Raw genomic sequence first — 13970 nt, forward strand, 5'->3', positions numbered from 1 at the left:
TACAGACTTTCAGGGAAGAGCAGAAGGTGAGGGGATGACCAGGATGACCTGCACACTCTTGCTGCAGGAAGCACCTTGCTAGCTGTCCCTGTCTTTGGGCCCAAAACATGGCCCATTGTGCGACCCTTCCCTTCCAATTCTTTCCCCTCCCAAGTGGCTCTCACTGCACCTGTTACTTCTGATCACTGACTTGTCAACATTTAAATAAAAGGTGCCGGCACTTGGTTCTCCGCAAGGAGGAAAAGTACTGAAAAGCCCCCACCCCAAGGGAATTACTTAAACCTTCCATTATTCTCTCTAAATTCCTCTGCATTTCCAAATAAAAAGCTTATATTGCTATTTTTGATTGATTGTTAGATATTATGCCTCAGTTTCCTCTTACAGTAATTGAGAATTCAGCATTCTTATTTTTGTTGCGTTGTATTAAATCCCCTTTTTCCCCCTTTTGGGAGCTTTTGGAACCTTCTTTATCTGTGGTCTTCTGGGGTCACATGATGATGCGTGTCCTGTGGATTATTTCTCACTCCCTGTAGTAGTACTGTGGTAGACCTAACTCAGTCTGGATGTTCATGGTCGTCAGTTTGGGGATGTTTTCTTGGATTGTTTTTTGGTAATTGTCTGTTCTTTCTTTCTCTCTTTTTAAAAATTTTTCTAAGTCAGATGTTAGACTTCCTGGATGGTTTTTTCCTAAGTCTGTTTCTTCCCCGCATATTTTCCATCTTCATTTCTTCCTGTTTTATCCTTGGAGCTATTTCTGTGACATACTTTTCAAGCCTACTGCTAAAATTCCTATTTTGGCTACCTTACATTAAATTGTCAACATCTCTCTCTTCTTTTCTGATTATTTGGTTGTCATAGCATCCTATTCTTGTTTATAGATTGTATCCATCAGCATTTGCTTTGTAACAAACAACTTCAGGGACGTCTGGGTGGCTCAGTGGCTGAGCTTCTGCCTTTGGCTCAGGTCGTGATCCCGGGGTGCTGGGATCGAGTCCCACATTGGGCTTCCTGCATGGAGCCTGCTTCTCCCTTTGCCTGAGTCTCTGCCTCTCTCTCTGTGTCTCTCTTGAATAAATAAATAAAATCTTAAGACAACAACAACAACAACTACTGCAGAAATCTCCTCTGGTGCACAACAATAAGCAATTCATTTTTGCTCATGCATCTGTGGCTTGACTGGAGTCATTTTGAAATCCAGGTGATTCATTCTTGAGTCCAATCCAGAGGGACAGTGTTTCTTCCAGGCTCTTCTTTCATCTTTTCAGTTTGGTGTCTCTGTTTTACATCAACAGCTTTCCTTATGTGTCTAATACTCTTTGGTTGTTTGCTACCATTTAACACAAATGTACTAAAAAGGCTGATCAGGGGACACCTGGGTGGTACAGTGGTTGAGCATCTGCCTTTGGCTCAGGGCATGATCCTGGAGTCCTGGGATCAAGTCCCCCATCAGGCTCCCTGCATGGAGCCTGCTTCTCCCTCTGCCTATGTCTCTGTCTCTCTCTGTGTGTCTCTCATGAATAAATAAGTAAAATCTTTTTAAAAAATAAAAATAAAAAGTCTTATCAGAAGCTCTGCAAGTATGGGTGAGGGCAAGTGGATTGACAGGTGTCCATTTAAGTGTTGGGACCGAAAAGCAGCTGTATCCTTGGGAACTCCTATTATGCTAGCAGGCATGGGTCTTTTTCTCTAGGAAATTCTCCAGTAACTTCTCTGACAGCTGCCATTCTCTGCTTGGAATATAGGAACAGGCTAAGGTGCACTGGAAGCCAGAGGACCAGGAAGATGTTCTAACTGTTCGGGATGCGGATTTCTAATTAAGTCCCATGTCTCTTCCCCACCCTCTGTCTGGTGACCTTGGTGTCCCGAGAATTCCCTCTCTGCCATCTCCAGAGCGTAAACCTCCTGCAGGAGGCTCAAGAGTCAGCCCTTGGCTGCCGGCTCTCATCTCACACCATCGTCCCCTCCACCTGTTGCCCTTGCATCTGGACCTTATTGGGATTCTAGAAGCTCACTCTCTTTCTCACTGGTGTGCCCTCTGTGTGCTGAGCTTCTTCGGCATTTCTAAATACATTACCATCATTCCAAACAAAGCCCCTTCCAAGGGTGTGCTGCAATCTCCCATCTCTTGATACCTCCTTCTCTTCTCTTTGTTTCTGTGGGATCGTGCTTTCTCTATTTTTTCTCTATAATGTCAGCGAATGCTCAGAAGGGAGAAGAAGCCGATGCCTACCTTTTCTCTGCAAAGGGGTTTCTCGCTTTGTATGTCTTCCATTCAGATTATGCCCAGGTGGTTGCCCCTTTTTAATGACCCCAGAATTAACCAAACCATTTTATCCTAGGAACTAGGAAGGCATCTGCTACCACCTCCTCCAGGAGTAAAGCATGACAGGCATTTCATTTTTCCAACTGGCCATTTGTATTTGCATTTTTTAAAAATTTTCTTTACATTATGCTTCTTTTCACAGATGAGGAACCTGTAGCTTGGACTGGAGAGTGAATTGCCCCGGGGCCTGAGGAGGGCCTGTGAGGCTCTATACCACATGGCCTGGGGCCCACAGCGTCACCTGATGGAGACCACAGTCCACGAGGAACATGAAGACACAAAGCAGAGGGGTCTTCCCTTCCCTTTGGGACAGTCATCCTACCTGACACTTGGGACTCCCAGAGACCAGTGCACGGTCGCAGGGCGCCCCTCTCCACCCTTGCCACCACCACCCCCAGGAGCAACACCCTTCACTTTCTCAGGTGGTTACTAAACTGTTGTCTCAAAGGTTAATGCAATTTGCAAACCTATTTGGATGAAGGTTTCTGGGTGTCAAATCATTATTTTGCATGCCACTCCCTGCTGTTGGTATAGTGTGTGCCCAGGAAAGATGAGAAGAACAACAGGCTGGGAGCTCCCTGTCCTAGTCCTGAGTGAGCAGCCCCAGAGGGGAGGGACCTTTACGCTAAAGAACCAGGCCAGATGGGTGTCCACAGTGCCATGTGGGGAAGGAGCCTTTCCAAGCCCTGTGGATGAGTTCTGGAAAAAAAAAAAAACGAAAAACAAACAAAAAAAAAAAACAAAATGGGTCACCATGACACTGAGCAGGCTTCAAAATAAAAGCCTTCAAATGGTGATGGGCTGGAACTGGGGCAGAGCCAGAGGACAGGCCAAGGGAAGCTGGCGAGAGGGGAGTGAACAGGGCCTAGGGATGGGGAAGGAGCTTTCTGGGGAAACAGGCACAGCTGTAGCATTGCTAAAATATTGAGATGCTGGGATGCCTGGGTGGCTCAGTGGTTGAGCGTCTGCCTTAAGCTCAGGTCATGATCCCGGGGTCCCAGGATCGAGTCTCACATCGGGCTCTCCACAGGGAGCCTGCTTCTCCCTCTGCCTATGTCTCTACTTCTCTCTGTGTGTGTCTCTCATGAATAAATAAATAAAATCTTTAAAATATATATATTGCAATGCTTCTAAACCAGTCTGTTACAAAGCACTGCTCCTTGGTGCCTGTGCCTACCCCCACTCTCCCCTTGGACCCCAAAACCTCCTTACAATGCATCCACTAAAGGGTTAATGCCTGGCCCAGCAGGAGGCCCGCAGGACACTACTCAAAGACCAGAGGACCCTGATTACAGATTTCAAATATGACCCTTGGAAAAAAACCATGTCATGAACAGACGCGGAAGCCAAGATGGCTTACGGAGCACTCCCTTTATGCACTGTCCCACCGGCCCATATATCAACCAAGGTTTACCAGGGCCACCCCACTGCTGCACACCAGGCCCTGGGCTAGGACCCAGGAATCAAGCTGGAGGCAGGTAGGCTCAAAGTCAGGGGAGCCTCAGAGATCTGGGACTTGGTTCATTTAGCTGAAAATGGAGTAGGAGGGGAGATGGGAGAGGAGAGGCAGATAGGTCAGCAGGGGACAGACCAAGGAGAACCTTGTAAGTCAAACTAAGGAGCTGGAGCTTTATCCAGCAGCCCAGGAGCAGTTGCGGGAGGATCTCGGCAGGGCAGGTGCCAGATCGGATTTGTGTTTCACGGAGAACACCATGGAAGCCAAGGGGAAGATGGGTTGGAGCAGGGCAGGACCGAGCAACCAGGGCAGGGTTGAGAGGCTCTCAGAAGAGGGGAATGGGGATGGACAGACAGAGCGCAGGGTCACAAACTGCATGGCTTGTTCCATAGAACCATACTGTGTACCGAGCAAGTTCACGATCATCCCCCATCTGAAAGACCGGGGGTGCTAAGTCTACGGAACAGAACCAGTAGCCCACCTGCCCAGTGTTCAGCACTGCCCTAGGGGCTTCACGTGTTACATACCCCATGAGGTACATATCCCATGGTTCCCATTTCACAGGTCAGGATACAGAGGCAAAGAGCGGGTACATAACCAGTCCAGGATCACGCTACTTGGACGCGGTAGATCCAGATGATCCTAGACAATGCGAGAAGAGAAAACTCAGGAACAGACTCATGCTGGTTTCAAAGACACACTCATTCTCTGCGAAATGGAATTTCCTTCATTCTAAGGAAATCCCAAGAACAAAAGGTGGAAGAGACTAGAAAGAAATGCCAACCCAATATAATGAATTCTCCAACAACCTAGGCTGCCTTGTGAAGAAGAAAGCTTTTAGTTGATGGCAGTTTACAAGAGTGAGGCTATGCCTTTGTGGGGTGAACCGCCCAGAAAAGAGGGACATCCCTGAGAAAAGACCCAGAGGTGTGGATAGGACGGGGGCTCCGGATCCAGACCAATGGAGTCCAAACCCTAGATTGCTACTTACCAGCAGAGTGACGTGGGGAAAGTTATTAGCCTCTCTGGGGCTCAGTTTTGTCATCTGTAAGATGGGGCTAAGGATAGCTCTAACTCATAGGGTGGTTTGAGTGAGTTAATTCATGAACTTACCATTACTAGCATCCTCTGGATGGTGGGTGGCAAATGGCACTGGCTCCAGAGAAATAGGTTGGGAGCTAGTTAATGAGGAAAAACAATCTTTCTCTGGCTTCTCTTGAGGGGCAAGCTGCAAGCAAGTTCCAAATTCTAGATGGTGAGCTGTGCCAGGTTTGCTTTAACTCCTGCTCTCTTTGTATTTGCTTTTCAGCTGTCCTCCCTTAGGGTTTAAAAGCTAAAAGTCTTTTGACAGTTTCAGGTTGATTCCACCGCTCTCAGGACAAAATGCAGGAAGGAGTTCGGGGGCCTTGGTTGGGAGGATTAAAAGGATGGCAGTGACCCCCCCTCCCAGCCCTTCAGGGCCTAATGGAAGTGCAGGGAGGGGTCAAGTCCAGACTCCAGGGAAGGTCTGCCCATTGCCTACTGGGACACTGGACTCTCCAGACTCTACCTTTGTCTCATTCTGGTCACACTCTTGCCTGTCAGGATTGTAAAAATAGAAAACCAAAACCAAGAAGTGGGAGATAGCTCAGTAAGTTACATGAGAACATCCATCTCATTTCTTCATGGTGAAGCCTTATTTCTGATGCAAAATGCAAAAACCAGACAACCTGATTCTTCTTCTTCTCCTTCTTTTTTTCTAAGACCTGGATCCAAAGAACAGTTACTGCCCCCAAATCAAATTTACCTTGTGCATCAGCCAGGGTCCAGCCCCAAATAAGAAAGCACACCAGTTATTTTAACAGAGAGAATTTGCTATAGGGAATTCTTTGGACAGGTGTTAGAACCTAGAAATTCAGAGAGGGGACCCCGCAGACCTCTGGACCTCTTGAGAAGAGGACACTATCCAGTTGGCTCTGGGACACTGAAGGGAGGCAATGGGGCTTTAGGGGTGCAGAAAAAAATTGGAAATGGTTACCAAGTGCTGCCACCAAGATGAAGGGCCATTGCTAAGGTGAAGAAGTGAGGCTCATGCTGCTCAGGAGAACTTCCCCATCCAACCTTGCAGTCTCCCTCTAGCGCCCACTAGTGGCAGAGCCTAACAGGCAGCAGCCTGCTGCAGAGAAAGGGGTTTGCAGAGTTCCAGTCCCAATGCCTCAAAGCGAATCATAGAAATAGTTTTGGGGCTGAGGTGATAACTTAATAACGAGCCCACTCTGAAAGGAGAACTATCTTCACCACTGGGACTTGCAAAGAACAGACCCACAGGCCTTGGAACACCCCCCACACACACACAAGCATTACTTAGAGGGATAAGAGTTCTTTTAGAAATAAATTCTGATTTATGTAACTTTTATTGTTTACCTCCTATGTGCCAAGCACTGTGCTGGGCACTGTGGGGAGGCTTGAGGCCAAAAAGATCTTCAAGGTTGCGTGTTCAAATGCTGACTTTTTATAAAGAAAAAAATTACAAGATAAATGCTGGCTCGATTATTGCCTGGAGGGTGACCTCAGATAAGTCACAATTATGACCTCTATCTCCTTGATCATAAAATGCACACAAGTGGTCACCTTATGTGTAGACCTCAGAGCATAACTAGAAAAACTGCATGAGCTAAAGAACATAAAGTGCCCACACTGCAGCTGGTCCTTCTTTTCCTCCTCCTTTTCATTATCCCCATTTTGGTCTCTCCTCTGCCCCTGGTCTTCCTTCTTTTCCTCCTCTTCTATCACCACCATCATCACCATCATCACCATCATCACCATCATCACCATCATTACCATCGCCACTATTACCATCCCCATCATGATAATCATGATTATCACCATCACCATCATCATCACCACCTACTGATGGAGATTTAAATTGTTTATAGCTTATTTTAGTATGACCAGAATATTCAGGAAGAAATATTCCTTTGGGAGCATATTTTTTTTAAGATTTATTTATTTATTTTAGAGAGAGAGAGCACATGTGCGCAGGTGGAGGCTGGGGCAGAGAGGGAGAGACCCTCCAAGCAGACTCTTTGCTGAGCGGGGAAGCCCACTCCACTTGAGGCTCGATCCCACAACCCATGAGATCATGACCTGGGCCGAAACCAGGATTCTGACTCTTAATCAAATGAGCCAAGGGAACGTATTTATAAATATCCATAGGTAACTACCTAGTGATAGAATTTCTGGGTCAAAGGGCTTGTGCATTTTTAATTTGGGTAGAAATCACCTTTCAGAAGGGAAATTTATGCTTCCTCTTCTCATTGCCATCCCTGAATATGATCACACTTTAAATTTTTTGCCAACCTGATAAGTAAAAGTTAAATTATTTCATTTTGATTTGTGTTTCTTTGATGCTAGATGAGGCTGAGCATAGTTTTATACATGTATTGACCATGTGTATTTCTTTCCCTTCCACCCTCCTGTTATGCCCTGGGATTCTTTTTTTTTTTTTTTTCTATTGGATTGTTCATCATTTTCTCATCAATGATGAGCATTTTGTAAACCAGGGACAATCGACCCTTTTCTGCTATGTGTGCGGCAAATATTTTTCTTTCCATTTTGTTGTTTGCTCTGGACTCTATTGATGGCATTTTTTTGCCTAGCACAAGTTCCACATTTTCATAGAGTCACATGTGCTGATTGATTTATTTATGGTTTCTGGGCAGCCTCGTGGTTTTAAAGCTGTCCCTCTCCTTGTCAGCAGGTTGAAGAGATTGCTCTGTGTGCCTGGGTGACTCAGTGATGGGCAATGTCCCTGGGCTTGCCCTCTGTCACCCCTACATTTGGGATGCTGCCCCCTTGGAAGCTTAAGCACACGTGACCCTGAGGTCAGCTCTGCAAGGGCTACTGCCTCCCCTTTCATGGCCAACTTCGGGAAGCACCCCACTTTGCTTCTCCCCTGACATCCAGCTCCTTTTAAGGAGCTATGCATCTTATATGTTCCCTAATCCTCCAACTAAATTTACCAGCTCTTGCTTGCAGCCAAGACATCAGCTAAATTAAACTTTGGAGTTGCTAACACGGTGTATCAGATGCACCTCAGTGAGGAGTGGTGGGAGCAGACACGCCCCATCTGTCCTGAGGGCTGGGTGTCAAGCTCTCTCTGTCCTTCCTAGCATCTTCCTTCACCCAGAGACACCATCGTCCCACCACTAGGATGCCACTTACATTGATTACCATTCCACCATCTCAAGGATGCATCCATCCCACAACTATTTACTGAAGGCTTCTTTTTGCTAGGCACTATTCTGGGAGTGGGGAAGCCTTTGAGGTTTCTTCTGAGCAGGGGAGGCGAATGATGGATGAATAAATATGTGATCCCCAATCAAGCAGCAGAAAGAGCCTTGAAGAAAGTAAAGCAAGGAAAGAGAAAGAGAGAAGTGGAGGGGAGGCCTGGATGGTGCTGAGGACATGGTGGCCAGGGAAGGCCTCTCCCACGAGGCCACATTTGCACAGAAACCCAGATGAAGCACTAGAGAGAGCCATGAGGCTAGATATCTGGGGAAGAAGTTTCCAGGAGGAAGGGAGAGCTGGAGCCAAGGCTGGGATGTCAGAACACGAGTGGTACATGGTGGGACCAGTGGCGCTGTCGTAGCTTCTGCAGTGAGGGGGAAGGAAGAAGGAGGTGAGGTCAGAGAGAGGGCCAGTGGAACGTCCAGAGATTTGCAGGGGTAGGTGGTGGGAAAAAAAACTGTGATTTTTCGGTGCTTGAAGGACTCAGTCCATTAAGTATCTGCCTTCAGCTCAGGTCATGATCCCGGGGTCCTGAGATCCGGCCTCGCATCAGGCTCCTTGCTCAGTGGGGAGTCTGCTTCTTCCCCTGCCTCTTCCCTCCACCTCCACCCTGCTCATGCTCCCTCTCACTCTCTCTCTCTCTCAAATAAATAAATTAAATCTTAAAAAAAAAAAAAAAAAGAACTGTGATTTCCTTCCATGTGTGACAGGGAGTCACAGAAGGTTGAGGACTGGGAGCAAAGTGATCTCATTTCCATCTTTACGGGGTTTGGTTTGCATTTCTCCTGTCTGGCAGCCTCCATGCAGGGAAGGCCAGACATGGATTCTTGCTCCCGGGAATCTGGCAGCTACACGCGAGCTCTAACGGCAGTGCTGCCGGCGCCTACCGCCCCCTCTGTTCCGCGCTGGCCGTGCGCAAGACTCCCGCTCTGGGCCCAGTCACGTGCAGCAAGATCCGCTAGGCCTAAACTTGCACCCCTCTCACCTGCAGGGAGGGAGCCCCTCGGCCACCCCTGGAGACCCAGCAAGCCCCTTGTGCAGGCCCAGTGACACCCCTGAGTCTGATACAAGACCCTCGCTGCTCCTCCTAGCTCCGAGGACCAGGTGGGAGAGGCAGGGGATGACTTTTCTGTGCAGACACCACAGTCCAGGTCTGGCTCTTGGGGCTGAAGGCTCCAGGGCTGGAATGGCCAGCACACCCAGAGCTGAGCCAAACGTGCCAGCCTGCGGCCCACAGGAGGAGTGATTGTAAAGCACCATAGCACATATGCTCCCTCCCAGCTCCCTCTCCAACCATGGCAGGTGAGGCACAAGATACCCCCAGGGGCAGCTGAGATGGGAGTGTCAGAACCAGGCCAGGGGCCCAACTATAGTTCTCTGACTTGACAACCACACACACATACACACACACACACACACACAGAGTCCACTCCATAGAAATAGGTCCCATCACTCGTTGCTCCAGAGGGAGGGCCCCCGGACCCAGGATCACCTCCAGGAGTGTCTTGTTAAGCCTCAATTTCCACCATTAAATCCCATCTGGACCCCCAAACTGTGCATATACATGACCATGGCCAAGCCTCACTCACCTTGGTTTTCACTGAACACACAGAACAGAATATGTTGCTAAAAGTGCTTCTTAGTCATTCACAGTGCTCTGATCAATTAGAGTTTGAAATTTTATGCCAATTATGGAACATACTGCCTTTTGGAGGGCTAAATCATGGAAGTGTTCCATATCTAGGTCTACTTTTTGAAGGATCTGGAAATGTCATGTGTGCAAATGTACTTCATGCTCAGTTCAAACATAAACACAACCACGGCTTCTTTTAACGCATTCTTTTATCTTCCTGCACAAATCTTCCTCCGCAAAAAATTAGCTTTGCAAAGAGAAAAAGGCATCCGTCTACCATTTCCTCCATGAGTTCATTCTTTTTAGTTATAAAGATGATGGTAAACATGAGAGAGAAGCTCTCAGGAGCTGAAATGATGAGTCAGCACTGCTGGGGCCTTTTGAATATAATCAAAGAAGAAGAAGCTAGAAGTTAAAACATCCCTTGACAGAGGAGCCTGTCATGTCAGGGGAACATGCAACAAGTCTGAGCAGATGAATTTCCTCCTGGCATAAAACATTCCTTCCGATCACAAAGGAATCTGCTCGGAAGTAACTCCAGACCATCACAGAACACTTCCAGGACAGGTGCTGAGTGACAAACCAAACTTTGATGGTGACAAGAAAGAGCAAAAGTACGTGTCTCTGGATTCCACTTTGCCCTTCCCTGAGGTCCGTCAAAAGCTAAATCCCCAATCCTCACCTCACCCCTGCCAGAGAACTGTAAGTCTCTCACAGCCTAGTGTGGATTAAACTGTGTATGACCAGAAATCATTCCACAAGACCCTTCTAGAAGAGCCCCAATGCTATTGAAAAACAAAAGGTTTGCTGGGGCACCTGGGTGGCTCAGTGGTTGAGCGTCTGCCTTCAGCTCAGGTTGTGATCCCGGGGTCCTGGGATGGAGTCCTGTGTCTGGCTCCCTGCAGGAAACCTGCTTCTCCCTCTGCCTGTGTCTCTGCCTCTCTCTCTGTCTCTCATGAATAAATAAATAAAATCTTTAAAAAAATGTTTACTAAACTATTTATGACCAGATGGACAGCCAGCCAGAGAATTGTAAGGAGAAAAAGGGGGAGAAGGTCAAGATGAAGACCTAGTATCGACAAGTCAGCCTGGCTCCATGGCATCTTTCTGTACATCCACCATCGTTTGTATCAGGAAACAAGAATTTCCAAAATGTGTCAAATCATGAAAGACACGCCAGGAGAAAAGTTACCAGAATATTTAGGAAAACAGGGTTTTGTGGGCCTCATCCTGCTCTCTTGGAGAGAAGGCTGCAATGAGAGAATCTTAGTTAACTTTTGGTTTTCCAATGCTTATTTCTCAAGTTTATTTGGCTACAGAATGCTCTGCTCATGAAACATCTGAAACAGTAAGTAAAATGGAAGTATTTTCACCTAAACTTTAGCTGAGGATCCAAGACAAGAACTGCCAACCGTTTATCACATTCCAAAGTGGGATTCTAGGTTGCCAATTTCTTTTTTCTTTAAGGGCCAGATAGCAAATACTTTAGGCTTTGTGAACCTTAGCTCACAATATTTTTTTTTTTTTTTTTTTTTTTTAAGAAGTGGTTGGCTGGATTTAGGCTCTAATTGCCAACCCCTGTACTCGACTCCTTATGCTGGTCTTGTGAAAATGAAAGAGTCAAAAAACAATTTTCTGACACTTGGTTTATCCCCTGGAAGCTATAAAGGGGTTAAAGTCAGAAAGAGAAGTTGAAGATTGTAGATTTTTCTTTAGAGGAAGTCATTGGAGGGCCATGTGCCCCAACCGAAAAGACTAATTTTTTGAGGTGTGTTTTGACTATCTATTACTGTGGAAAAGACCATCTCAAGACCTAACCTTCAATGATGCACTTATCACTTGTTGTGCTGAGCACTGGATGTCATATATAATCAATGGTTTACTGAATTCTACTCCAGAAGCCAATATTGCACTGTATGTTCAATATCCAAAATTTAAGTTAAAGAAAATGATATACTATCTCTAATGATTCTTTGGGTTTGGCAGTTGGGTAGTTCTTTTTGGTCCATGTAATGTCATTTGGGGTTACTCATGTGCCTACACTTAACTGAGGTTCTGGCTGCAACTACAAGGCCATAGTGGCTTCCCCCACAAGTGTGGCCCCCCAGTGGGTGGACAAGCTGGGATTCTTCCTCTCCCTATGGGCTCTCATCATTCCTTGGTGTAACTCAAGTTCCATTACATGGTGGCTGGATCCTAAGAAAGCAAAAGTGGAAACCGCAAAACATCTTGATGCCTAGGCTGTGATGTTCACAGTGTAACCTCTACCCATTCTGTTGGTCCATGCAAGTCGAAAGGACATCCCAGAGTCAAGGGGATGGAGAAATGTATTCCTTCTGATGGGAGGAGTGACATGCACATGCAAAGTTAGGAGAAATTGTAGGTGGCCATGTTTGGAGATAATCTACCACCATCTTCCCTCTGGAAGTTGACAGCTCTCCAGCAGGCAAAATATGCCCACTCCCTCCCGAGAACCACCCCCCACCAAAGTGTCATCCAATCTGGGCATCCATTCAAGGCCCACATGCAGATGAGGTTCCTCAGATGCATCTTTTCTTGATCTGGTGACTGAAGAACTGAAAGGGTCATTTATTTGCACCCATCTTCTATCCACACACACCCAACACAGAATGGGGATAAGAACATGGCAATGGATGCTTTCAATAAAAAATGGCAAGAGGGGGTGCCTGGGTGGCTCAGTCGGTTAGGCATCTTCCTTCGGCTCAAGTCATGATCCCAGGGTCCTGGGATTGAGCCTTGCATCAGGCTTGCTGCTCAGCGGGGAATCTGCTATTCTCTCTCCCTCTGTCTGCCACTCCTCCTGCTTGTGCTCTCTCTGTCAAATAAATAAATAAAACCCTTAAAAAATGAGAAGAGAAATAAGAGAAGGTTCACAGCAGCCAAGGGGCCATAGCAATTTGAAATCCCGCTAGGCACATGTTGCCATTAGAACTGTTACTCCCATGAGTTCAAATCGCATATCTGGTACCAACGTCTTTGTCAGCTTTCTATTGCTGCACAAGTGTTCAGGCCAACATCCAGTGCCTTAAAACACCAGAAACTATTCATGTGTTCGCAATTCTGCAGCTGGGCAAGGTTTGGTGGGAACAGCTCATCTCTGCTCCACGGGGTGCTGGCTGAGATGCTTCATCAAAGGCTTTGCTAGCATGTCTGGCACCGCAGAGAGGGACTGGAAGCACTGGGGGCTAGTTGGGCTTCTCTCTCCCTCTCCCACATCTCTCATCCTCCAGGGTCTGTCACTCCACCCATGGATGTCTGCACGTGATGACTGGCTTCCAGCTGCATTATGTTGGTCAAAGCAAGTCACAGGGCAGGCCAGATTGAAGAGCAGAGGAATAGACTCTGCTTCTTGATGAGAGGAGACACAAAGAATTCTCGACTGTGCTTGACCCACCCTAGTCTGATCTTAAGCCAGAAATATCCCACGTGTCGGGTGCACTCCCTCCCTCCTTGGATCCCCCAATTCTCCTCCCATTTCTTAAAAAGATTTTATTTATTCATTCATGAGAGATGCAGAGAGAGGCAGAGACAGAGGCAGAGGGAGAAGCAGACACGCCCTGAGCTGAAGGCTGATGCTCAACCACTGAGCCACCCAGGTGCCCCCCCCTTCCTTTTCTAGAAATGGCCCATGTCTGCAAAAGACAAACTTTCTCAGCTTGCTTCCTGCCTATAGAAAGCTGAGACTGCAAACACCTCTTTTCAGCTTGAACTGTTTCTCTGAGTCCAGGCTGATGGTTCTTTCACCAACCATTTTTCTTGAAAACTTTGTATGTTTCCCATGAATCTTAGTGGAGTTTACTCTGTGCCCCTAAAAGACCCAGCCACAGTTCCTTCCAAGACAGATTTCTCCTACTTTGAGCATAGCAGGCTGTGTGGTAAAATGCCCTTCAGTTCTGCCCCTACTTAAAAGTGTCCCCTTTCTGCAACCTTCCGGGAGCAAGTTTCTGCTCATCTTAAAGCCTCCACCCATCTCCTCCCTGCCTTCCCAGCTCCACCTGCCTCCAGTCCCAACGCCAATGCCATGTCTTTTCAGTTTTGTTTCAACAACATTCACTTCTAGGTACCACTTTCTTTTTTTTTTTAATTTAAATTCAATTTGCCAACATATAGTTTCAGATGCAGTTTTTAACAATTCATCAGTGTCATATAACACCCAGTGCTCATCACACCACGTGTCCTCCTTAATGTCTGTCACCCAGTTACCCCATCCCCCCACCCACCCTCGGTACCCATTTCTATGGCAGTTTCCTACTGTTGTAATCAGTGGC

General features: G+C 47.0%; 1 protein-coding gene across 1 annotated transcript in view; it reads right to left on the reverse strand.

Moving 5' to 3' along the window:
* NCF4 (neutrophil cytosolic factor 4) overlaps positions 1–13970 on the reverse strand; it is a 74564-nt gene that overhangs the window by 29470 nt on the left and 31124 nt on the right. Inside the window, exon 2 of the mRNA XM_072844095.1 lies at positions 4307–4421. Within this exon, the coding sequence (XP_072700196.1) occupies positions 4307–4320 (14 nt within the window). The 5' untranslated portion in view covers positions 4321–4421. The remainder of the gene's footprint in view (positions 1–4306; positions 4422–13970) is intronic.

The sequence above is a fragment of the Canis lupus genome, chromosome 11, assembly GCF_048164855.1.
Source record: "Canis lupus baileyi chromosome 11, mCanLup2.hap1, whole genome shotgun sequence".
Lineage (NCBI taxonomy): Eukaryota > Metazoa > Chordata > Mammalia > Carnivora > Canidae > Canis > Canis lupus.